Below are 27405 nucleotides of genomic sequence, written 5' to 3' on the forward strand. Positions count from 1 at the left end.
TTAATCGATCGTTTTACAATTCAATCGACACTTTGTGAACAACAAGCTTTCCTGTTTCAGATTTGGTCCTCAGAGGAAGAAGACACGATTAAATTTACAGAGGAAGATACGGAGATTCAGTATCATTCAGGTGTTCATTGGAAAGACATTTCGGGAAAAGCAACAGGATGACAACGAGACAAAGTTGTGGCGGCAGTTCATCAAAATGCGCGAAGCGTGCCTTCGTCTTCGTATTCGCTTGGGGACTGCTGATGATCGCGGCAGTACAGTTTCGTCACTTGGAAAACAGAGTTTTGCATCAGGACAGTGGTCCCACGGCCGAGGACGGCATCAGCAACCTGGTGGAGGTCGGTAGCATCAACGATCGAGATGCGAACCGAGATTCTTCAGGGAGCTTGAGTCTATCTCGAATTCTCTTGGAAAGGTCGTCACTGAGCGATTTCACCAACGTTGGCGGCGGTAACGGCGCTCTGTTGACCACTCTAACTACTCTTAAAAATCATTTGGAAGCGACGATAAATCCGCTCGAGCTGGAACCGTTGCTAGATAAAAGACCTGCCAAGACTGAACAGCAATTAATCGAGGAGATCGTCGAAAGAATACCGAGCTTACCACTGAGCGATTGGTCCAAAAATAGCAAACTGACAAAACGGAGCAATGAGAGCTGCGCCAAATACCCACAGATCTACGATTTAGAATTCAATAACATCTATTGGCAAACGCTGCGAACTAATAATGGCACGTTTCAATTTTTCGGTGCGTTTTATGACAATCGGAAATTATCCAAGATTGGGCCGGCAATAAGGATCGTTGGTATGATCGATCGAATTGAACCAATCGTGAAGACATATTGTCAATTATGGTACGAAGGCGAGAATGAGCCCAAGATTGTCGAGACGCTCGAATACAAGTATATATGGTATCCTAAATGGGGCAATTACAAGCAGGGCATTTATCAGCCATACGTGATAGCATGTAGGGTGCCACCACAAGCGCACGGTAAGCCACCATCGTCCGTCTCCATAGTGGAGAAGCGTTGCGACACGGCCACCAACCATCTTCGCGTAATTTACAACAAGCCCGAACGTAAAAAGGACTTTGCAGTGTGCGTAAAGGGTCTGGACTTTCTGCATGAGGATCTGTCGGTTCGACTGGTTGAATGGATCGAGCTGATCAACCTGTTGGGTGCTGACAAAATCTACTTTTACGAGCTGCAGGTACACCCAAACGTGACCAAGGTGCTGCGGCATTATCAGCGTCTGGGTATAGTACATGTGACCCCATTAACCCTGCCGGGCGGACAGCCTAACGTGCCCGCCTTCCAGCACATGTATCTCACGAAGAAAACCAATCACAAGCGACAGAATGAACTAATACCTTACAACGATTGTTTGTATAAGCACATGTATGAGTATGAGTATATCGCACTGTTGGACGTCGACGAAGTGATTATGCCCGTGAAGGACGCGACCTGGCAAGAGCTGATGCGCCGAGTATTGCCCAAGGCCCTACAAATACGGAACGAGACCCGTGCCTCGTACAACGTCAGAAACGTCTACTTCCTCGACGACCTACTGCACTCTCATGGTTACTTCAAGGACATACCCAAGTAAGTAAGGTTTCCACTTTCACGCCGCGCACAAATCGACCGTCCGTGAAGGGAATGTGAAGGTGGATGGCTCGCAAGTAGGTACTTGGTATACGTCGGTAATCAGAGTCATGAATTTGTTTTTGCAACGAATTAACAAAAATTATAATTTCGAAGGAGAAATAGGAAGTTTGATAACTGAATAAATTTGTTTGTTAAAGAACGTATAATATGATTCTTATTATATATACATACAATTATATTATTATACTGTTTTTTCCTTATATCTTTTTGTAGCGATGCAAATTTTAAAATATTTGCTTCATACTGCGAGGTAGATATATGTTCATATCTTCATTTTAATCTTAATGAAGTGATCGAAAATATTAACTGTGTGGCATATGAAAAACTTTGATAATAGTTTTGCTTTAAAAAAAAATGTTTCTAAATTTAAATCAAGTTTTTGGAATAGAATTTATTAGTTAATCAGTTAAGCAGTTAATTCTGAACATTTTCTACTCTTATCATCTTTCCCAAGAAATTCTAACTCATGTGAAATGAAGAAATGTATTCTTGATTTCAACATTTTTCTCATAGGTATATGCACATGCTTCAACACGTGTATCGCTCGAAGAACTTTACGAAACCAAATCAATACATCAAGTGCTTCCATAATCCAGAACGAGTGGTCACTCTGCACAACCATTTTCCCCTGGCATGTCTGGGTGCTGGATGTACCAGTTATCCCATCGAGACCGAGGATGCGCAACTGCAGCATTATCGCGCCGATTGCGTGCGATCGTTAAAGAAAACATGCGTGGAATATCGGGAGAATAGCGTGGTAGACACGACGATATGGCGTTACAGGGATAAACTGATCAACAGAGTCACCGACACTCTGAAAACTCTCGGCTTCTTCGGGTCGAGATAGCGTCAGAGATTGATCTCCCTTTTTTTTTTACTTTCATTTCTCTCTCTCTGGTGAAGATTTGATCGGTTGAGAAGCGATGAATCTATCAGCGGGAGGTAATTGCCGGTGGGACTTGATCAGAGATTTAATTGAACAGATAATAGGGATTGGTGTAACCGATAGAGTTGATTCATTTCTAGTGACAGCGTAATATCGCGTCTTTTATTTTTATGTGTTGTGCGTGCGTGAGAAGAGCGTGGATCGATAACCTTTGTCTGATGATAGTGCTGTTAGTATATATATAAATACATAGGTCATGTGTCTTGAGCGACAAAATATTCTCAGCCTTATTAAATAAGGTTATCAATCAAGAATATTATTGAGACCGGAACAATTGATCGTTTGTGAGAATTAATTTAATATAGAATTCATTGTATCGCCTAAAGTAAAGTAGCGTATATAAAAAACGGGATTTAATTTTTTAAGTTTTTTAAGCACGCACAGTTTTTTTATCAAAGTTAATTCAATTCTAATAAAAAAATTATCGAACAAATATTCCAAATCTTAGTTGAATAAAGTCGCAAGCATGATGGGAAATTACTGTAGTCAATTTATGCCAGTCCTATTAACATGATAATTTTCAGGCATCCGTTAGCCCGCGAAATGAAAATTATCTCTAGGCTGAACGTAATTGCAGTTTGATTCGTATCGACAACGATACACAAATTTTTGATTCGAATGGCAAATTGAGTGATTACATTCATAATAAAACTGCAGTATTCTTTTTTTTTCTTTTTTGTAAATAATTTCTCTCATATAAGTTTTACATATGCTCAATATGAAATATCAGTTTGCGATTGATCGATAGCTATAGTGAATAAGTGCAATGTGTCAGTAAACGAATTACAATATACGGATTTGGATACAATATACGGATTGCACGCAACATTAAATTTAATAAAAGTTAATGTAGACTTTTAAAGTTTAATAAAGAGTTTAATAAAGAGTATAAAGAAATTATATAAAAGAAAAATAAAGGCGCGAAATTATTAGTTACATTATAGGTGCGTTATGTCGAAAATATATTTAGACAACTACAATAAAATATATAAAATTTTTTTTAATGTCTAATCTAGACATTAAAAATATTTGTTTTGGAATGGTATTAAAAGGTATTGACATACCATTCCAACGACTGAAATGCTGTGAGGTATATAAGCATCGATATTGTAAAGACTACTTTTGATTTAACCAGTTTTCCGCAGTCACGAAGTAGTTTAATTTTCATAGATTTTTAGTACAAAAATCGAAACTATTTTAATTTTTATCACACATTTGATAAGTAAGAAAATGAATAAAAAAATATTATGGTCAGTATGGTACAAACTGCGTTAGGGGATCGCACTGTCATTTTTGTCCTTGTTTTATATGTTCAATAAAGTTAAAATGGCACAATAACGCTGATAACTCTCTGTACATAATCATAGTTCTATGTTTATTTTAATTTTGATTGGTATTAGAATATTAAAACAATTCAAAATATATTTTGATAATATAATATTTTAAATATTATAGCCTTTATTAATGAGAATATAAGAAAATATGATTCTTTTATCTCGCTTAATTATTTATAACCGCTTCGTGATTTTGGAAATCTTTCTTTCTTATGATGAACCTCGATCGCTTTCTGCACGATGAAAATCGATTGTTATTTACTATTCGACATAAACGTCGTTTGTAAACGTAAGAAGGCGATTCATGTGTCATCATGAGATATATCGATATAAAGGGACCATTGTAGATACGAGTCAATAAAAGTCAGAAAAGTCGATTCGCATGACGTCATTGGTCTATGTGCGAGAATAAATAATATTGTATTTTTGAAAAATAAAAACTGTGGGCTGTTTTTCAAGCTAAAATATTGGCAGACAAAATGGTATTTTTTATTTTCTCTTATTTAATTAAATACTGTTTTTATTTATGCTTATTTAATATAATATGTAATATTAAATAATATGTAAAAATTATTATACAACATGTTATTATACAACAATATGTTTCACGCCCATGCCCACAAATAGCTTTTAGTTAATGTTGAATATAAATGATTTAGAATGAAAAAAGATAATATTAAAATAAAATGACAGTAATTAGCTGACACCAATTATCTAAAAAAAGAATTGCTCTTTAAACTACTGAACTGATAAGACAAACAGTAAATTTCTCGCGTAGCCAATTAATAATAATTATGCCGTTTTACACGATAAAAATTTTTTGTTTGTTGCAATAATCCTTTAATATTTTTCCTTTATCTGTTTGTAAGATAATAAATTATTGCAAGAAGATATAAACATATCTTTTTCTTATCCTGTAATTATTATTATTATTTTTTACTAGCATAAGTCTATGTAAATTTATATCTAGGCGGATCGCATATAACAATATATAATTTTGGAATGTATTCGCTTTAGCTTGTAGCGAATGGCATTAGCGTCATTTGAAATGCCCGTTGTCTTATCGTGTGCGTGTCCAAATTGTCGGATGTTATCAGTATGATGAGTCAGCATATCCTGCTCGACATGTGTCAGGATAATCGATGGCGATTACAATATAAGCTCCCTTCAACCAAGCGACGACGTGCTGTATCGAAAGAGACTTCGAAATGCAATTAATAACATTCTCTTTCCTATTAATTGTTAAGTCATTTATTTTATTCGTCTAAGTTTCCAAAGGTATTTCGACATCTCTTGGGATACAATACTATTATTTTTTAAATATAAGAATAATTTTACGTGAATAAATATACTTGAAGCAAAAAACATTTATATCTCAAAATCATATATCTTTGATGCTTTTCCTTAGAGCAGCAGTTGATTTTTTTTAACATTAAAGTAATTTTAATGAATGTCGATAAAAATGAAAGCCTTGAAAACAAATTAGAATTTACAGAAAATATCGCAAAAATATATGTATTACACGACATAATTTAAATAGCAACATTAATTTAAAGAAATGTGATAAGTAGAATAACTTTTTCATCAATAATAATTTTTATTTCATTAAACAATTTAATCTTTAATATTATAAGTAGAAGTTTAATTTATTATTATCACTGAACTAAAGTTATTTAATTTTATTTTAACTGTATTACATTAAAAAATGTTTTAATAAGTCTTCAGATTTATTATATACATAATATATACAGGGTATTAGGAAAATAACAATGACAAATCTTTCGCATAGAGGCAAAATAAATTAAACTGAGAAGAAAAGTCCTCTATCATTTTGCAATTTTTGATAGTCAACAAGATATTAATTGCTAAAAATTGTCAAAAATTGGTCTTCAATCATTTTTTACTCAAATATTATCAACTTTACAGAAAAACTGCAAGAGACAAAAATTGTTTATTTCTTCTCACAGAGCTCTAAGAATTTTTTAATACTGTATTTTCTCATGTTGGTAAAAATGAGAAAATGTAATACTAAAATGTTAATAAAAAATTTTGAAAAAATTCTAAGAGTTCTATGAGAAGAAAATAAACAATTTTCGTCTTTTGTAGTTTTTCTATAAAATTGATAGTATTTGAGTAAAAAATTATTGAAGACCGATTTTTGTCAATCTTTAGCAATTAATATTTTTTTAACTATTGTGAAAATTGCAAAATAGTAGAGAACTTTTCTTCTCAGTTTAGTCCATTCTGCCTCTATGCCAAAGATTTATCATTATTTTCCAAACACCCTGTATATATATGGTATATGCTCATAAAACATAAAATTCATCATTTTTAAATTCTGATTCGTATACAGCATTGGTTTCAAAACAAATATAATCCGCGCAGTAATTGAAATAACTTTGCCGACTGACAATACTGCAGCATAGGGTTCCATATAATTTCTTCCAATAAAATTTATTATATGTACATCGATAAATAAGGTATCTGTAAATAACCGATGAATATCCTTCCGAGGGTATACGGTTTGTCAATCGATCTCATTATTTGCCTACCAACAGAAAATTTAATTTAATGCAAAATTTGTATATTGCATATAGAGTTTATACTTTCTCTTTTAAAAATATAGAAAGCAATGAAATTTTTCACATATATTTACTAAAATTGTAATCATGAAATTCTATTAAATATATGTGAAAAATTACATTGTTTTCTACATTTTTAAAAAAGAATTACATAATCGATTTTCAGACAAAGATTCTCGCGCTTGTATTTGATTTTTCAGCTATTAATTCGAGTTTTGCTAACTTTGTGAAAATGTTTTTGACAAAACTATGAAATATTATCGCACTAATCTTTTGCATGTTGCGCTCATCTCGATCCCATTTTTGTCTGCAAATAGCCATCACTAAAAATAAAGCCTTTCCTAATCGTTGATTTCGTGGAGAATAGTGCGATATTTCTCTATGCTCTTCCCCGTCGCCACTGGCGGATTTACATGATCGGCAGCCTCATGTTTATTCATGCAACCCCCGTATGGTCAAATTAATACACGCCGCTGCGATAATTACCGATGCCGGACACATATTCGCCTCGGCGTTTATCGCGTGATCACGCGTTGTCGCATTATTTATCGAAATTCACAATAATTTTATATTGTACTGTAGTTAATACATGTCTATCGACAAAGAAATTCATGTTTTATGTCCATAAGTTAGATTTAATGAATTTATTATAATGCAATTTATAAGTTATAATGTAACTTTTTAATTTTTTTGCGATTCTCTGAACTTCTGTGTCATGTCCTGTTAAACGTGAGAGTCTCCGATCATAGATGGATCCCGCGTACGTGTTACTCCCTTCTCCGTAACTTTCCGAACAAAATTTCAACGCCGAGATAAATTTGGAACAACCGCTTCGCGGATGTAACTCAACTACGCTCTATGTTTCTGCTTTAGTTTCGTGTCAAGAATGTGCGAGAATCACACGCGTGTCCTTATGATGAAAATTGTGCTCGGGTATTTACGGGTGAACGTGGAGTTTATCCTGTGTTGAAAGAGAGATTATTCGAAGTCTTGAAGAATTATCCAAAGATTCGAAAAACGATCGAAATAGTTTTATCTTTCGGCTGTATGGTTACGATTAATTACAGTTGTCAGCAGCCCTCTGATGTAACTTTAAATATTTTAAGTAACCATTGTGTATGTTTGACATATTTTATAATTACACTAGAATATATCTAGTGATATCTTTCTTGAATTTTTAATTTATGTTGATTATTTCATTACTCTTATATTTCATAGTTAATTTATAAATTAATATTAATTTCTTTAACAAGCATTGATAATAATTTATCAAATGATTAAAATAATCAAGAGCTTTAGCGATATAAATATTAAATCGCGTTAATTTATTTTAATGCGAATAATTTTATAATGGACGATAAAATTGATATAAAATATATTGATACAAAATAAATTAAAATACATATATGTATAACACACAAGCTTTAATTTAAAATTCAATTATCTACATTCAATTAATTAAAAATTTTCATTTTCATTGACAATCGTTAAGCCTGAAATTATTTTAAGTCAATGTTCTCATTATTTCCGTTCTTATTATTTTTTTTGTATTTGTAATCACTTGTAAATATAATAATTTTAGTATTAAAAAAAAAATTCTAATTCCCTGCTCTAAGAAATCAACTTCGAACATAAAGCGAGAAAGAGTATAAATCAATTTCGAGATTAAAAAACAGATTACATAATCAATAATGAGTGAGTTTTTTAATTCATCGATTGATCAATCGTATTATGCACAAATGCAACTTTTACAAAACAAAATTACATTGGCACAATGCGATTGATCAATTGATGAATAAATCTCGTCCAAAATTAGCTCTGATTTATAACGATAAAATTGTATTTATAGCAATAACAACAATTTATTTGTAAAAAAACGCTTGATTAAAAAAAAAATGAAAATAATTTCTCATTAATGTTACATAACATACGTACATCAGAAAAGAATTTCCAATTACATACAATAATATATACCATTACATACATTATATATATATTTATACACACATTATGTATATTTATATAAAATAATGTAATTATATTTTTTTAGAAAATGATGCTAATACAATATAACTTATTATTATTATTTAATTATTATTATATTATTTTTATATAGTACCTTACTATTTGTTTTAATAATAGTTTTTTCGTGTAAAGTTAATGGAAGTTTCTAATTTTAATCTAGAAGTAGCAAATACGTACAAGAATAAGGATTCTTTTATTGATTTTCTTGAAACTTATGTAATTTATTTACCCCAAGACTGTATGTTCAATACGAATAAATTTACTATGTTTACAATAGTGATTGCACATACAAAAAAAAATAAATAAAAATGGACCGGGAACGCCGACTTTTTTCAATGCTTTTAATCCCTACATCTCGTAAAACATAAAACACATGAATTAAAAAAAATGCTAATAAAGTTTCGCTATTTACTGCATATATATATATTCTTAAAAATATAGATATGTGAGAGAAATATTTTGCATTTAATCATTTGTGATATAATCCGATATTGTAATTCTTATGCACATAGTTATTTATTGATGGTCATTTGATATTTATATATTCGTGACGTATAGGGAAAAGCAAAAGTTAGAAAAGTTATTTAAAAAGCTTTTTGATTTTATAGACTTTCCCTTTCCCGTTTATCACAGAATCGAAAATCGACGCAATATTAGTTACGTGCTCTCTCTCTTTTTCTCTCTTTCATATATTTATAAATTCTATTTTCTTGCATTTAAATTTGCAATAATTATTTCCTTTTATATTTAAATCAATCTATCCAAATTTATGTCAAACCTGTTTATTTTTAAATGAATATCGAATAGAAATAATTCCATAATTATATTTGTATATATATATATATATAAAATCAATTTATTACTTGGAATCAGAGAGAAAATTTAATTATTAGCAATTAAAGCTAAGTGATGAAGGTAAAGCGCGGTTTCGCGCTCGCTATATAAATGGAAAATCTAATAAGAGGATACCTGCGATCTAAAGGAGGCAAGTAGAAAATGCCGCGCGCGCGAACGGAAGTGTTCGACGTGGTGGAAGTGGAGAAACCATCGAGGTGCATCAGATTCCTCCGGCTGCTATGGAAATTCAGCAGATGCATCTTCTCTCACGTGACGTTAATCTCTTTGGTGGTTGCTTATTGTCTAATCGGCGCATACGCTTTCGAGTCACTGGAGGCGAAACATGAGAAGGAGGTAAATTGCGAGACTATTAGTAAATATTATTAATTAACTCTTTAATGCCATTCTCGGTGGCTTTTTTTTCGAAAAATTGTATTTTTTAAAACTTCTATGCTAACTTTATCGCTTATAAATTTTTTTATAATAACATTTGCTCAATATTGTTGTATTTCTTAATGCTTGGCATTTTGATTAAAAAAATGTGTTATAATGTTTATTTTTATGAAAGTTATAAGCAATCGAAGTTGTAGTTGTGGATAGTCATACACAGTGTACTGCACTCATGATAAAACAGTATAACAACGTGAGCGTTGGAGGGTTAAGAATCTCAATTTTCTTTCAATTACACATTTTACATTATTACATTTAAAGTAATCTCGAAATATGTACATATACATAACGTTTATGTATAAACAACTTGATCAATTATTAAGTTCAGATCTTTTTAATTATAAAAGGGAAAGATTAATTTTATATATATTTCAATTTTTGTCGTTTAATAAATTTTTGTTTAATAAATTTTTCTTTATTATGCTTTCTATATTTATAAGTTACTTATATAATTGATAACATATTAAAATAAATTAAATTTATGTAAATTGAATATATATAGTCTTAACTCTATCATTATTATTTATAAATTAATTCTTATAAATTGAAATAATTTCAATTTATTTCAATTATCTCAGAACAGAATAAATCTAATTGTATTCGTAATTAGTTTTTAATAGTAATTATAATAGTGATTATGTTAAATTTATAGTACTTATTTTCTACTGTTGCCAAATATTTCCTTTTTATTCTTTTATTTAACACTTTTTCATTAAATAGTTATAAAAATAAATATGAAAGTAAATAGTCATGAATGTTGTATGCATTCTTGTTAATTTTACTAACATCTGGATTAATAATTTAGTTAGAACATTAAATAATATCTCTATCACGTAATTTTATTGGATCGAAGTTTACTGGGACAGAAATTGATTCGACACTAAAAGAAAAAAGGATACAGGGAACAAATAATTTCTCCCACGTCAAATATTCCACGCTCGTGTCAATGAATTATTGACTAGTGTCAAGCGTCGCGACGTCCGCGCTGATTAAGCGTTCTTCACCTGCGCTCTCTTCGCAGGTGAAGATGAGTATCAAGAGTATACGAGAAAACGTTTCGGAAAAACTATGGGAAATTACGAAGGATTTCGACGTGTTGATTCGCGAAAATTGGACAGAGCAGGCATTGAACAAGCTGGAGGTACGTGTTTGTGTTTTTTCTCATAATTTTAGATCATTTTTACTTGTATAAAACAAAAGCCGAAGTTAAGAATCGCTTCTATGATGGCTTGAAAAGTTATTAAAAAAATAACACGTAAATACAAAATATTATCTTTTTCTATTAAACTTGATTCGATTCGACAGAAGATTATTTGTTGATTGCACGAATAATGCACAATGCAGGAATTTGAGAAATGCCTTTTGGAAAAAATGGAGAAGGAAGGATGGAATGGCAACGAAAAGGAGGATAAATTGCAATGGACATTTTCCGGTGCTCTTTTCTATTCCATTATCGTCATCACAACAATTGGTAAGTTGATGTCTGTAAAGTATTCTCAAAATTGTTGATATTAATAAAATTATATGAGATACTATATACACGGAAAGAATTTTTTCTTAGAATTTACCCTGAAAATGTGACAGTCATAGGACAACATTGTATTTCGAAAAATTTTAATATAAATCTCTCTCATTCATTAATAAAACTATTGTACAATAAGGTATAAAATGAGTTTGATCAATTTTGGTAAAGTGCATGGTAAAATTCTTTAAAATATTGTATTATATCATATTTTATTGAAATTTTAAAAGAAAATTTTCTCCGTGTAATAAAAGTTAAATAGGTTATCTTCTAAGAGTTTATTTCTTAATTGAGATATTTGCTATGTATTATTCGAAAATTTAATTTTTTATTACGTCAAATATATATATAAATATATATATATATATATATATATATATATAATATATTAAACAATAATAATAATTCAGAGTACTTATTTTTTTACTTCTTAAGAAAAGCGGAGAAGTTTATTATTTTTTTTTGCTCAGAATTATTCTTGTCAATTTAATATAGTCTATAAAGGAAGAATGCATATTTAAATTCGGAAACGAAGCATTACTAAAATTTACAATATAAGAAATTCATAATTTACACTAGCAACGCATTAACTTAAATCAATTATCGCAAAAAATTTGTATTAATATTTTAATTCCATTTAGTATTGTGTTATACAATTGCTCAATGAATTGGAAAATATATTAGTACATGTACATCTATATATTGATACACAATACATAGATATTAGGTCGGGGAAAAAGTTTCTTCGTATTTAAAAAAAATTTTTCGCAAAAGTTTTTCATTTGTTGCAAAATTTTCGTTACAATTATATTATTCGTTAGAGCAAAGTTTTAGCTTTAAGAATCTGTTTTTTAAATTGCGGTGAGATGATTTTTATCGGAGTTACGAGCAATCAAAGTTAGAATGCTCCTTTACTTAATTCGCGAATAACTCAGTAACAAAAAATCATAGGAACATTTTTAAAAAATGATTTTGTAGGAAAAGCTTCGAGCTTTCACAATAGGTAGTCGAAAATTTTTGTAAATTTTTTTTGGACACGTGAGAGATCCTCAAAGTGAAAAGAAAAATTTTCATCTTTTTCAGCTCGCAGTTTTTTTGATGTAAAAATTATCAAATTCACAGAAACTGAAAAAATATAGTAATCTTTCGAAAGTAAAGATTTCAAGCTTTAAAACTCTCTTTTTAAATTGAAATTTCATTTATTTTTGACGAAGATATTGTATATACAATTTTGAATTAAAAAATACGAAGAAACTTTTTCCCCAACCCAATATAAATATATTTTTCTCCATATCTCTGTCATATCTTTGGCATTATCATTAAATATAAAGAAATATCGATATAACAGATGTTTCGAGAATTTACTGATTATTATTTTCTAGTATCTTCGAACGTCTTTGGTTTCTCATTCGTCTGCGTTTGATTCTTGCCCAATGACCTCCCGTAGATGACATAATCGTCAGATTCTGGATCGTAGCCGTATGGCCGTAACGACTCGAACTCATTGCGACGACCATAACCATCGTTGTAGGGTCCTGAATAATAATCGAAAGACGGATGTTGGTAGCCGCCATTACCGTACGGTCTTCGATTACCGTAATAATTTGATGGTTCGAAACCATTCGGTCTGTACTTGTACGGTGCGCCCTAGAAATTATTACTTTAAGGTCAATATGAAAATCATAGAAAATCATAGAAACTTACGAATTACGTAAATATGATAAAACTTGAAAATTAATTAATATTTTTAACTTTCCTGAAATAATATTTCAGAAAATATAATTTCAAGTATATGAGCACGTTAAATAATTTGGAAACGCATGAATAGATTTAAATTCTTTTTGTTACAGGATAATATGGGTAATGATGCCCTTCAGACAATCCTGGGAATCTTTTGCTGTTGAAACAACAGTACTTCTTCTCATTTGCGCAATGGCCCTAAAATCATCATTAGGCAAATTTTGTAAAATTTTTCGGAATTGTAAATTTTCGTGTAACAAACTTTCAATTGGACTCACGAATTTCAATCCGGGTGATGGACAATTAAAACTGTATCTGCATTTACAAGTATCGAACTCACGATAACGAGGATCATCTCTGATCCATGGTGGTACTGAATCCAAAATACCGTCGGGTCCATTCGATTCAAAACGAGGAGGTCTGAAATAACAATGTCCCTACATTTTTTTTACATTTAAAACAGATATTTAATACAACATTTACTTTATGCAAAATAAAATTTTAATTAGCAAGATTTTGGCATAGTTTGTTGCATAATTAACGACAATTTGAGAAATAATTCAATAATGGAATTTTATAGATAAATATAAATCTAAATATAAATCTGCAATTTATGAAAAATATATATGTTATTTATCAGTTAGTAACTCAAATATATGCTATTTCTTATAAAACATTATTATATGCTATTTCTTATAAAATATTATTATGGCTGAACTGTGCCTCCTATGCAATTAAATATACGAATGGGAATATCTAAATTAAGCGGTCTCCGTGGAGTAGTGATGCTATATATTTTAATCGGATCATTGGAAATTTAATATAGAGTGAGCTAGGAAAATACGTTGGGAAGTCGACGGAAAACCTCAATTTTCCAAGATTAATAAATCTGCTTGAAAAATGTGATTTAAAGGGACTCTAATAAGATTACATATATCATGCCGAATTCACCGAATTGTGAATAGTCTTGGCAATTTTGGAAAGTCAATTAATCCAATTAATTAATTATTGCGTGTAAATATATAAATAAACGTATAAACATAGAAATAATATTTAATAGAAGGGTTGCTGTAAACAGAATGAATGAAATACCTGCCGATTATTCCCGTTGGTCCACCGGGACCCACGAGAACGCCATTGTTGCCTTGATATGCTGGTATGAGCGGTCTGCCATTGGGACCGTAAGGGCCAGTATTCTGAGGTCTAAATCCTAACTGAAGGCCGTTGTTGAAACCATCTAAATATTCAGAAGGCTCGTATGTCTGATACCTAAAAGTTGCATCAGCGAGAAGTTATTACCTAAGTGTGCTACAAGTACATATAGATTTCCCTAAAGCTGATTGTCTGATTTAAAACCGACATAAATATTATACTTTTTTTTATTTAAAAGTACTATTAATGTATAATTATGCAATTCTTCTTCCTATAAAGGATAGGATGCTGTAGCATCTTCTTCACAAAAGAATGTGCTAACGAAAAATATATTTGGCACGAGATGTTATCGCGTTTGTTGATGAAGTGTATAATTTAATTAATATATAATTTAATTAATATGACAGGAATATTCAATAAAATAATAGATAAATAAAATTTAGTAAAAAATTTGAATAAAGTATAATTACACATAAACATGTAATTAAACATTGTTATGTAACAAATCATTGACACACACCTGGCATCGATGTTTCGGTTGATTTTTGATTTATCATCATTCCAAGTCCAAGATTTATCATTCTCAGCGGTTGCTGTAACGATCACGGCGAAAAAGATCAAAAGAGAAACACGCATTTTTATTATCTGCCAAATAGCAGAATCAAGACATTTAATGCAATACATCTCAGTTAATATTGCCGAAAAAGAAAGACGTTTGGGCACGCATAACATTCGAAGTCGACTAAACGAGAGTGAAAGTGAATCACGTCTTTATATATGCATTGTGAGATGGTGAACGCATCGCTACATTTCGAGGTCTTTTCGGTTGATAATTATCTGCGATCAATGGACTGTATTTCTTTGTTTTTAAGTAAATTATCCCAAAAATTCGATTATTTCACGCAATATCATGTTTTTTAAGTTATTATTTTGAGTAATTCTTAGTAAAAATACGAATTCAAAATATTATGAGTTTATAAATACAGATAATTGAAATTTAAATTATGCATTTCTTCATAAACGTTACTAATATTTAATAATTAATATTTTAGATTTGTATAATGCCAATTTGTAAAAATTTTCTATGATTAATCTTCTAAACTAGCAAATAACTTTTCCAAGTACTTAGCTTTTAATATATCTTATGTAATATTTTACGATAAGATATTTTTGTTAACTATTTTTTATTTGACATCTTACAATCATGATTTTTTCAATGCGCAAGATGTGTACGTTATAAAAGAAAATTGTATTTTTTCTTTAAAATAAATATTTTTATTTCGATCTTCTGCTAGGAACACTTGCTTAATTTTTTCCACATTCAGTAGAAGTATTGCTCTAGCATGAAATCTTAATGTGAAAAAAATATTTTTAAAAATTTTAATTTTTTTGTAAAATAATAATGAACAATTCGAATCTTTATATAGTTTCTTAATTTCATTGTAAGTAAAATATCAGCATGAATGACTTTAATAAAATTTAATCCAGAATGTAAATTAAATTCGCCGCATAAAACTCAATCGCGAAATTACAATAAACTCACCAGCTGACTTACAAGCGTAACTTATTATACGATGTAACGTTGGTAGACCCAGTCAATTTTTGAGGTCGATTCCGTTTCTTCAAGCGTCCTTCGAACTGGGAAAACCCAGTTCTTCGACTTCGGAGAAGAGAAGCCACTTGGTTGGCCGCGTAGTATGTACGCACTCTTTGACCTCCTTCTTAAAGTAAAGTCGAGACACATGGCGTAACGTTAATTCCCGCATCTTTGTCTTGCTCGACAGTAAAATTACTACCATTAAAGATTTTCAGCCTTCACTTTTGAAAAATATATCCTTTATTAAATTAAATTTGCCTATAAATCCGCCTATAAATCATATATATGTCAAATTAAAACTACAAATCACGAGTACCTATAAAATTATATTTTTATTTCATTGCTAATTTATCTTGAAATTGTACTATTTTGTAATCGACATAAAAATTCTATTTTATTTTACTATATATTTCATTAATATATTATATATATATTAGGTGTTGGAATTAATTCGTAGCGTTTTACAAGTGATGGGAAGTACTTTCATTAATGTATTTTTTAATGCTCATGTGAAATAAATAACATTCTTTCATTAAAAAACGCTACGAATTAATTCCAACACCTAATATATATACATATATATGTATATATGTATATATATATATATATATATATATTATATATATATGTATATGTATAATATATTTTTGTTAATAAAATATTAGAGATCGATTTCTATATTTTAACAACTTAATTTATCTCAGATTACATGGAATTTATTCATTTTAAAGATTCTGGCCATCAGAGTCTAGTCACAAGCAATTTTGTTAAAATCCTACGAGAGAGAAAGATATCGTATAATTTCTTCCTATATATATATATATATATATATATATATATATATTATTTCATTTTAATTTATACTATTTTACTTTATAATTTTAATTAAGGTTATTGTGAGATAGTATAAGTAGAGTGAGATTATATATATATATATATATATATATATATATATACACAGGAAGAAATAACAGATATACCTTTCTCTCTTGTAGGATTTTGATAAAATTGCTTGTGAGCAGACTCTGATATAGGGTCTCTCTAGTTCATTTTATAAATAAAACATATAAGAACAGTAGAAAATTTTCTCTTATAAACTCTTTTGAAAATATGATTTTCTGTCGGTTAACGAACTATTTTGAATGTAAATGTGCATCGTTTGCATTTCTAAAGAAAGAGCAAGCGTGTCAAAACAAATGCAAAATGCTTTTATTTCGTGGCTGCTTTGAAATTCATTCTGGAACGACATTCTTTTATGAGATTAAATGCGAGAATTTAAACAGTGGAATTTTATATTCCGGAGCAAAGCGATTACGAATATATTAACAAACATTTTTTATGCAAAATCCGAATGTGTAAACTATAACTGTTCGCGGATGCTTTAAGAAGAAAAATTGAATTCAAATTGGTCAAACTTTGGAAGTTACTTTGGAAATTTAATTCAAATTAAGTGACCTCTTTCCGAACGAGTGCATTAGATTAAGTATTAAAGAACGACGCTCGATATTTTAGCTCGTTTAAAAAAATGTTATTATATATTATGACATATGTTACATGCGCAGATATCCAATTAACATATATTTCAAATATTTGATTTAAAATTCTAGTTATAAACTTTTTACATATTTTTTATGGATTAAATAAATTTTCATAAATAAAGGAAGAATTGAAAAGATTAATAGTAAATAATCTATAATAATAAAAATTATTTATAGATTTATATATAAGCAAACAAAGAGAAAGGAGAATATACAATATAATGACAAAAAAATAATTACATAACATCATTAGATATTTTTAAAAGATATTATTATTAAATTCTTATTGGGAAAACTCTCTGATGAGATTATACTACAATTTTTTTTACCAAACATAGGTCTTCTTTTCTACTAAAGTTTTTCAATAAGTTTCCAAAGTTTAACAATAAGTAAATGTCTTCAAAATGCAAGATCAAATTAAACTTTACAACCCCTTTCGCGTCGTAGTCTGACAAAATATCTTCAGCATTTCGAGAAAAACTTGTCGTATTTATTTCGTCGAATTCATTTCGTCATCGGAAAAAATGTTCTTTCGTCTTTTTAATTAATTTCCTAACATGTAATCCTTTTTAAATAATTTCTTGCTATATCATAAATAGAATATAAAATGTGCATGTTTTGACCATTCATCGCGACTTTTGCCCTGTTTGTAAATCCTATTATGAAAAATTATTATAGTTACAGAAAATTGAAACAACTAACTTAATTATATGTGCATATAGATATGTATGCAATATTATTTTTTAAATATAAAGTATGTGTCTATTTTATGTAATAGTATTATTTTCTCATCATTTTTATTTCAATAAAAAGTTATTATAATATACTACTTAAAAAAAATAATATAAATTATTTTTTATTACTTTTACATATTATATATATTTAAAAAATATCTTAATATCGAATAATATTTTAACGATGGTTTCTTCGTATCAGATATATGTTTATATTATCTGATAATGGAAATTTTTAATCTTTGATATTAAATGGCTTTATAAAACTTCCAATAAAAATCCTTTGATTTATATTTTCAAAATAAATAGCTTTGCATTAAGGTAATTGCCATATTCTTAATTTTATATAATAAAAAATTTTGCATTATAAAAAAGTATTAATTTTAACAATTATCTTTACTTAATTCAACAATATCCATAATACGTTTATTTAAAAAAAAATTGATATCATATATTCAAAGGAAATGTCAATGTATTCTCTCGTGATGTCGGAAAATGTTTCCGGTTTGTAACTGCGTAAAAATTAACTTCAGCGAAATTAGATGTGACTCATTGAGGAGAAATGAAGATTTATCGAAATTTTTAGTAGATGAATGTTGCACTTACCACGATTGAGCGAATTAATTCCTCGACAAAAATTCATTTCTTCGACAGACTTTCGCGACGTGCCTGGCAACTTCCTCCCTTTATATATTTTTTCTTTTTTGAATAATTTCCTGCCATCGATTATACGACCTATTTTCTCATTTTCCTGCGCTATTACCCCCCTCTTTCTCTCTCTTTCTCTTTCTTTTTCCTTGATTATTTTCTCCTCTTGGAATAAGAATGTTATATCGTTCAAGAATTAAAAAAAAAAAGATGAATAAAAGCAAGATCTCGCAATGCGCATAGATCGCAAAGTTTTTTTGACATCTTAGGATTCTTAAAGAATTCATATATTCACTGAGAAAACGGAGTTTTTACCTAACAGATATTTTCCATCCTGGTTGTATGTACGATTGCATAATGCACAGTACTATATGCTGCACCTTATACTGTATATAAGGGAGATTCTTCTTTTCTGATATTTCAATATAGAAAAAAATTTATCAAATTCCACTTTTTATAATTAAAACAAAATCGAATAAAGAGAGATATAGATATTATTACTTTAATATTGATTTCAATATAATTAAATATCATAAAAATACTCTTTGTCACAAAATTTTTTATTGGATAAAATCATAAAATCAATTCCGCTCAAGAGGGGGTCTAAATTGCCTTTGTCGCACATTTCGCCTTGGGATCATCGTAATAAATGGCTTCATTGGGGTAAAATTATGGGTCATCTTGTTTTCACGAGTGCGAATAAATCCGTTCTTTCGATAAAGTGGAAAAAGTCTTGATATAGATGCATTTGGATTATTGGTTTTTTGTAATAAACAATTTCCGCCAATGAGGAACTAACATAATAATACAAAATAGAGTTTATCTTGTTTTATATTAAAAATGGCTGGCTTTTTTAGATACTTTTGTTTAAATATAAAATAAATTAATTCTGTTCTTATTAAAAAATATTTAATCCTTAGTATACATGATTTCTTTTCTTTGAAATATTAAAAGCACCTGGCCAAATACCGGTTTTTCTTCTTTCTAAAAAAAAGTTTGGTATTTAGAGAACAAGTTTTTGTACGTTACCGGTCTCAATTTGTGCGTATCCTTTGATTAGAATAACTCGGAAGTTCATCTCTGGGTCACAAATGACTCATTGTGTGTACTAAGTATAGAGTACTTTTTTGTAAATAAAAAAAATTTTATTTTTTTTTTATGTTTCACTAATTCTCGTTTGTATTACGGGAATACTTCGTGAATTATAAAAAAAAGAATTATACATAAAAGTTTATTCATAGTTATTATACATAAAAAGATATTTAAATATATTTACCTTATTGCAATATTTAAATAACAGTTTTAAAATTTGCACAATCAAAATTATTCAAAAGATTTGAATTCAATGAAAAAATAGGTAATATTGACCTGCTTTGGATAATTTAGTGTCATAAACTTCATCATATTATTATTTTTGTATACAAAAGACTCATATTTTAAATAGAAAAAAATATTTTAAATAGAAAATATTTTAAATAGAATATTTATTTTTTCTAATTTTCAATATTTTTCTATAATATTTTCCGACACTTTAATATTACCATCTTATTATAAAATTATATTTTATATTCTTTTCCTACAGAACTTCTATAATATACTTTCTCAATATTATTTATCAGAAATTTTTTACATTTTTATATTATTATTCAAATAAAAAATGTGAAGAATTACGTATAAATATTTTTATTATTTTTAATTTAATAATAAAGAAATGTGAACTATTTCTAATAATTTAAAAAAAAAACACTTGGGAATTATAACCGTGAAGGCAGATCCCGCTATCGCATGACTGTTGATCTTATATAATAGACGAGTTTCATTATATCATAAAGAATCTCGGCGACCTTGACCCAGACTTGTTAACGAAATTATGAGACTGTTGGCGAGTCTAGAAGAAAAGATTCAAGGCTGAGGCGAGTACAGTTAAAGACTTATGACCTTCAATTTGTTTTTTTAATTTGAAGTTTTTAAATCAATTATTAAACTTGGCTCTAAAGATACAGTTATTATCGATCAAACTCATTTAGCAAAATGATTCTTGACTCGTAGTGCAATAAACTGAATAGTATTTTATATTTATGTTTGCTTCTCGCGTAAAATACTTTATCGAATAAATTTGCAATCTTGTATAAAAATTTTTTCTCTTATGCATTCTATTTTTCTATTTCTTGTTTCAGGATACGGTCACATTGCACCAAAAACGAAAAATGGAAAAGTAGTGACTATTTTTTACGCCATTCTCGGCATCCCACTTATGTTGCTCTGCCTATCAAATATCGGAGACGTGATGGCGTCGAGTTTTAGGTAACAGATAATGTTTAATCATATATAAATATAAGTTCCATATTAATAAAATCAAAAATCTTAGCAAAGTTTCACATAACAAATATAAAATATTTATCTACTAGTTTTCATTAGCGCTAAAAATTGTTTTTTTCTTCGGATTTATAATATTTTTAGATTTCTATATTGGAAAGTGTGCTGTTACGTGTGCACGAAACCACCAAAAAAACGACGAGGACGTAACAATCTGGTTAGGTCGTATTCTGTTCGTCAATCAGGGTAATTTTATATATAATATACAAATTTTTTTAAATATTTTGTTATACAAAAATGTAATAGAAAGAAGAAAAATTAAAAAAAGTGAAAATCTAAATTTCATAAAAATACAGTATGTAATATGTATAAAATAAAAATCACAAATCAATAATGTATTAATATGTTGCACAAGAAGAAGGTTCCTAAACATTTATGGATTTTTATTTAAAAATTGAAATAAAATTATTGACTTCTACATAAATTCTACATAAATAATCTGTGTCCAGTGTAAATAAAAATTTATAAACTATTATTTAATAACATGAAAAATTATTATTCTTTACAAGGCGGTATGGATCAAGTAGAGGTCCTTTTCGTCGATCCATCAGAGTGAGTCAACGATCAGCTGACTCGGCCTTAGGGCTCTCCGAAAGTATGACAAAGTCTTCGTACTCTGATACTGATTGCAGGTAAGATCATTTAATCAATTCAATTAGTGACCTTATCTTTCAAATAAAAGTCTATATCATAAAAATCTATATCTTTCAAATAAAACTATATCATAAATATAGTTTTTCTGATTACTTGCTATCTAATTAATGTAACCATAAAATATATTACACAAATATATTTAGATTTAATTAAAAAGTTATAGGAATAAAGAATTAATGTATAAGACTAAACAAACTGTAGGTATATGTCTCGACGATTGGAAGGAAGTGAATCAAAACCAATCGGTTATACACCTTCTACAAATCATCCAATGGAAATTAAGGCCGCAACTGTGCCACGTTATTCGGATATTCCAATGGCGACTCCGAGAAGCGTAAGAGGTATTTTTTAATCGATTTTATCAATTGTTTATTTCATGTTAATTTTAAATTGATTATAAAGTTGACAGATAAAAATAATATACGTAAGCAGTTGTATCCCAAACTAATTTTATAAAAAAAGATATTATTTTGTTGTCATACACAGACAATCAAAATACAGAAACAGATAAATGGCGAATAATTAAATTTTATGTTAAATTTAATCTCTCTATCTCTGCTGTTTACTTTGTTTGTTATTTACATAATAAAAGAGTTATAAACGACATGTCGGTGTCACATATGAAATCACACAGAATTACACGAACAAGATACAAAATGCTGCCGTTAGATATTAATTAATTAATTAATTCAAGCGCATGGATTGCGCCACATTACACTCGGTATCGACTCATTGATTAATTAAACAAATCGGTTGGTTTGCGTTATTTGCATTGCCGCGTACAGCCAGTCCCAAAATAACGACACAGTCACTGGACAGAAAATTGCTGATGAATCCGAATGAAGCGGATCGCTCACCGGTTTTGTGCAACAGATATGCATTGGATGATTTGGAAGATGAAACATCGAGGTGGCAGTTACCTCAAAATAAAGGTGAGCGTTAATATCATTAATATTATTAATTATATATCAATTATAATTCTAGGAATTGTAATTGAAAAACGAAAATGAATAATCTTTTTTTCTACATAAAAAAATACTGACATATTATTAGATATTTATTGTTAGATATATTGCATATGATTATTCCGTATGATATACTATTCGTGCTATTTCATATATGATAACACAACTATTTATTAGTTCAGGATTCAAATAAGTATTTATTTAAGATGATGAAAGACACTATACTTTGAAACATTTGAAGAAATTAAATAAAACCGACGCTATTACAGTCGAGAACTCAGAGAAACCGCAAAGCACAGAAATGGTTGAAGAGTTGGATGGCGTTGAAAAACGAACTTCGTTTAGCCGCAGATCTTTGCCGAGAAGATGTCTTTCTGTAGAAGGAGCTACGACGACGAATAGAGCGAGTTCATTTTCAGGACACCGACCAGCTTCGATCTATTTGGAAATGGAATATATGAAAAGATCGCAGTCTAGCAAAAGTAGACGCACTAGGAGCAATTATTCTGTTGGTAAGTGAATGGCGATATAAACATAGATTAAATTTCAATCAGATTAATTGAAAATAATCGATTGTTTTCGATTATTTATTTTGATGGAAATTTTGAGAAGCGACTGATTATATCTAAAACGACTTATGTAAATGAATATTGATATCTAAATGAGAGAATCAAATTTTTAGAATAAAAATGATGATATTCGTAAAGCATAAAATGTTTGCAATTTATATTTATATATCTAATTTAACTTATATTGAATATATTTCTAATTATCGAGCATATCCAAATTATTCAAAATTGTTACATTGTACTTGCAAATATTCCGATTAACAACTGAAATAATAAGTTAATCAATAATGTGTGCGTGTATTTTCTAATTGTCAAATTGGTTAAATATCTTTTTCTAGCGCGTTCTTATAAACGGGGACCGCTGCCGTCGCCTAGAATTATGTCACCAATGGGATTTGCTGTTCATCGACAGGTTTATGCCGATGATATTGATTTTGACTACGATTACTATTCTGGTACGGATGATCAGGAAAGACAACCGACCAAGCCCGTGCCTATTTGGCTGTGTGTCTTTCTGGTCGTCAGTTATATACTTGGCGGCGCTTATCTCTTCAACCGGTGGGAAGGTTGGCCGTTCCTTGAGTCGGCTTACTTCTGTTTCATCACGTTGACCACCATCGGTTTGTTTCCTAATAATTAATAATTCCTTTTTCGCTGTTTACGAAAAGATATGATGTCACTAATTATTATTTTCTAAAGTTCATGCCATTGAAACTAGTGATATAGCAATCTTATTAAAATAAATGTATATTTATTCGTAACATTCCACAGAAAACATACCATAGACATATAATATCTGTATGTCTTCTGAAGGTCTTAGAGGCTCTACTTCTATTTTTATCTCTATCTATTAATTAATCTTACATTTATTTTGAACGCTATGACATGAAACTGGCACAATTTCCTATCTTTTCTATTTTAAGGTTTTGGCGACTATGTGCCGGCGTTGGACGCGCAGAAGGGCATCGCCCTTTGTTCTCTCTACCTGCTATTTGGAATTGCCTTGCTGGCAATGAGCTTTAATCTGGTGCAAGAGGAAGTCATCAACAACGTGAAGAGCGTCGCGAAGAGGTTGGGTATCATCAAAGAGAGCGACGATGAGGAGAAAGAGGAGGAAGAAGCCGAGGACTACGACGAATACGACGCCGAGTACGAAGATGAGGTCTATGAAAACGAGCCCAAGCTCTGATTTCGTGGTTTTCAGCTTACTATTCGACAAGATCTGGAACGCGAGTCATCCATCTTCATATACATAGTACAAGATTTAGGGTGTTTCATCTAGATCGATATGTGTCAATTTCGACACAGATTTGATTTCTCGTGGATCGATAGTTTTCAATCGAGTAATCTAGCTCTTTTCATGTAAGTCAAGAATAAACACAAACGTATGCAATTAAATTAATTTAAAAACAGAATTTATTATTTCAGTTATCTTTTTCAATTTATAAATATTCCAATTATTAAAATACTATACATCTAGATATTATTATTACTAAAATTTTTTAATTCCTTAGGACTTTCAAAGATCTTTTAATTTAGAAACCTTTCATGTTTCATTATTTACACAATATTAGAAGTAGCGATACTGAGAAGTTTATTATTATTATCTTTTGTTATATATTAATAAAGTAATCTAATTGTAAATTTGGTAAAAATTATTAAGATGTTTATTTAATTAATGTACATTATTTATAACAATTTACTTTTACGTACTTTTTAAATTTTCTTTTGCAAAAATAATGCGACACAAAGACAGCAAGCGCAACATTTCATTTCATTTAACTCATTCGTTTAACTTGCTCAGGAAGCTGTGGAACAGCTAAAAATCTGAGACTGTACATTTCCATAAAATAGTCCTACGTTCCAGCAATCTCTTAAATTTTCTTCGAATGCACGCGACGCGAGAATACGATTATCTTCCAACGGGTACGATATTTTCGTGCGGCTTACTACCTTCCGCGCACAGAAAATTGTTCTTACAATATTTTTCCGGACGCACTTGTCGCATGCAAAATTCACGCTTGCTATGCAAATCCCTTTCATCCTCTTTGCGATCCATACATATACGTTCTCTTACATTTTCGCTACTATGCTCGCAGTTGCATTTCGTCGTTTAAATCGCGAGGACGTTAATCGTCTCGACGACGGCGATGGCGGTGGCGACGGTATCCAGTTAACGGCTCCGGTTTCAACGACTCGATAATCGCGCGATAAAGTCCACTCAAAGAAGAAATAATAGTCGCTAAGAACTTTCGTTCGCGTCCATTACGAATGAACAATCCTGCCACCGGCGAAATCTGCATTTCATAAATTTTAAAGCCGGTTAAAATGACGTGTCCCTCTCTCTCTCTCTTTCTCTCTCTCTCTCTCTCTCTCTCTCTCTCTCTCTCTCTCTCTCTCTCTCTCTTTCTCTTTCTGTCTCCTTCTATCTCTTTCGCATTTCCTTAGCGTCATAAAATTATTCTCTATAAAAAAAATTAAATATTTTTGCCTAAATATATACATCAGTGAATAATTGATCAAAGGATATATTGTTAATTGATCATTTAAATTTAGAAGCAGAGATATTAAAAATTGACGAGAAAAAAAACTTTTTCTAAATATATTTTTGTTAATATTTTGTTGGTACTTTTTTAAATGTTAACATCTCAACATTTTGTGCACAACTGGATCATCGAAACAGGTTCGTCTGTACCGGGTGTCCGATAAGTCTAACAATTCGACCGGCTGTACAACCAGACCCAGGCGACTTGAACTCAGTTATTTTCGGCGACGCGCTATTTTGGGATAATGCATGTCGTGACGCGGGGTGCTACGGAGAAATCAGTTTATGAAGAAACTTGGTCGAGATGGGTTGTTCTCTGTATGTTTGTGTACCGGCAATTACAGCTCAGATTCTATCTCGATTATCGCCAAACATGGATCTTTTCGCAAAAGCGTAGTGCACAATGGGATGTCATCGCTCGAAAATTAATTGCTCGTTTCAACGTGTACGTGTACGCGCGTAATAATGATGTAACGAGAGTCGGGGGAGGGGAATGCCGAAGTCGAAATAATTAATAGTGCACGTACTGTATTATTTTGAGGAATCGAGGTGCAAGGTTTTCACAAAGAATCACAAATATTTTTAAATTAATCGCGATAATATCAATAAAATTCTCAGAAAAATGATTTATAAAAAAAAAAACGAAAATTGTAAATTAATGATCTTTCTTACGCGTGATGGCGGCATCTTATAATCGTCTATTTAGTTAATATGTTAGTATGTGCGTATATGTGTACATAGTTTTCGCAACGAGAATTAAACGCATGAATCTCATCACAATTGATATAATGCACGAAAAATATGAGGTAAATGTTGATTCCAAGATTTGATTAAATATAAAAGCTTTTGAAAATAAATATTCAGAAATGTTTCACCGCTCTAATATTAAGACAATAGTAAAATAAGAAATAGATTCCAATATTGCATATTAATTTTTACAAATTGATTGATGTTAATTCTTTAAAATATTTTATCATTAACATTCTATCTATAATAAGCCATCTTCATAATTCGGGATAGAGTTTGATTCAATAAAATAAGATATTTCACGTTAAAATAAAATATTTTGTCAAGTTTATAGAATCATAATAGAAAAATATTTCATATTAATTGTGTGTCAAAACATAGAGTCTTGAACAATCTCGTTTCGTTGATTTATTCTCAGTTTGCGAAAATTGTCTACGAAAATTGAAACAATTTAATTAAAGAGATTATATTCTATGTCGACGACTTCAAGGAAATGTCGATCATTTTTCATGGAATCGTAAACAATTTTACAATAGATTTTGTTAAGCAGCCAAGTGGCTCATCTCTACTGCAATTGCAAAGACGTCGTGATTTTTTATTCCCCGTGGACCACGACGGAGTCGATAGCAGATTCCGAGAATCAACTCGCGGAGGTAAAAGAGATTCGAAGATCGGACATTTCCTATTAAATTTGCCGAGCGTAATTTTCCATTAGCCTCGGTCAGTGCTCGCATACAAGAGTTCGCGATCTTCTTGTAGTTCTGTATGCTAC

At 30.0% G+C, this 27405-nt stretch overlaps 3 protein-coding genes across 9 annotated transcripts in view; 2 read left to right on the plus strand and 1 right to left on the minus strand.

Annotated features, from left to right (window-relative positions):
* The window catches only part of LOC105146873 (hypothetical protein), a 36826-nt gene extending 31509 nt beyond the window's left edge, over positions 1–5317 (plus strand). For all 5 annotated transcript variants that reach the window (XM_087414201.1, XM_087414200.1, XM_087414205.1 and 2 more), the window contains 2 exons: positions 61–1609; positions 2186–5317. In XM_087414201.1, the coding sequence (XP_087270327.1) occupies positions 168–1609; positions 2186–2519 (1776 nt within the window). In that variant the 5' untranslated portion in view covers positions 61–167 and the 3' untranslated portion in view covers positions 2520–5317. The remainder of the gene's footprint in view (positions 1–60; positions 1610–2185) is intronic.
* Positions 5318–5944: 627 nt separating this feature from the next.
* On the plus strand, positions 5945–26534 carry galene (potassium two pore domain channel subfamily K member galene). Of its 3 annotated transcripts, XM_087414179.1 has the most exons (12): positions 5945–7650; positions 9542–9750; positions 10868–10987; positions 11191–11317; positions 20955–21081; positions 21238–21339; positions 21663–21785; positions 22009–22148; positions 22593–22739; positions 23042–23284; positions 23680–23961; positions 24265–26534. In XM_087414179.1, exons 2-12 carry the CDS (start codon positions 9556–9558, stop codon positions 24528–24530), a joined length of 1872 nt encoding a protein of 623 aa, XP_087270305.1. In that variant the 5' UTR covers positions 5945–7650; positions 9542–9555; the 3' UTR covers positions 24531–26534. The 3 variants fall into 3 exon arrangements, with proteins under 3 accessions (XP_087270305.1, XP_011055958.2, XP_087270315.1); XM_011057656.2 differs by lacking the exons at positions 5945–7650; positions 21238–21339 and having other exon boundaries at positions 9406–9750; XM_087414189.1 differs by lacking the exons at positions 5945–7650; positions 9542–9750 and having other exon boundaries at positions 10908–10987; positions 11152–11317.
* LOC105146874 (uncharacterized) lies at positions 11982–15216 on the minus strand. Its single transcript, XM_011057480.2, has 5 exons — positions 14781–15216; positions 14201–14377; positions 13387–13528; positions 13217–13306; positions 11982–13015 (listed from the first exon to the last, which is right to left on the minus strand). Exons 1-5 carry the CDS (start codon positions 14990–14992, stop codon positions 12740–12742), a joined length of 897 nt encoding a protein of 298 aa, XP_011055782.1. The 5' UTR covers positions 14993–15216; the 3' UTR covers positions 11982–12739.
* Positions 26535–27405: the final 871 nt, after the last annotated feature.

The sequence above is a fragment of the Acromyrmex echinatior genome, chromosome 1 (assembly GCF_024713525.1).
Source record: "Acromyrmex echinatior isolate Ae372 chromosome 1, ASM2471352v2, whole genome shotgun sequence".
In the NCBI taxonomy this organism is placed as follows: domain Eukaryota; kingdom Metazoa; phylum Arthropoda; class Insecta; order Hymenoptera; family Formicidae; genus Acromyrmex; species Acromyrmex echinatior.

Coding starts and splice junctions, on each gene's coding strand:
- galene (XM_087414179.1), top strand. CDS start 9,556: ATGCCGCGCGCGCGAACGGAAGTGTTCGACGTGGTGGAAGTGGAGAAA. Junction 9,751..10,867: donor AGGCGAAACATGAGAAGGAG/GTAAATTGCGAG, acceptor CTCTCTTCGCAG/GTGAAGATGAGTATCAAGAG. Junction 22,740..23,041: donor GCAGTTACCTCAAAATAAAG/GTGAGCGTTAAT, acceptor ACGCTATTACAG/TCGAGAACTCAGAGAAACCG.
- LOC105146874 (XM_011057480.2), bottom strand. CDS start 14,992: ATGTTATGCGTGCCCAAACGTCTTTCTTTTTCGGCAATATTAACTGAG. Junction 13,529..14,200: donor CCAACGGGAATAATCGGCAG/GTATTTCATTCA, acceptor TTGTTATTTCAG/ACCTCCTCGTTTTGAATCGA. Junction 13,016..13,216: donor ATCATTACCCATATTATCCT/GTAACAAAAAGA, acceptor AATAATTTCTAG/GGCGCACCGTACAAGTACAG.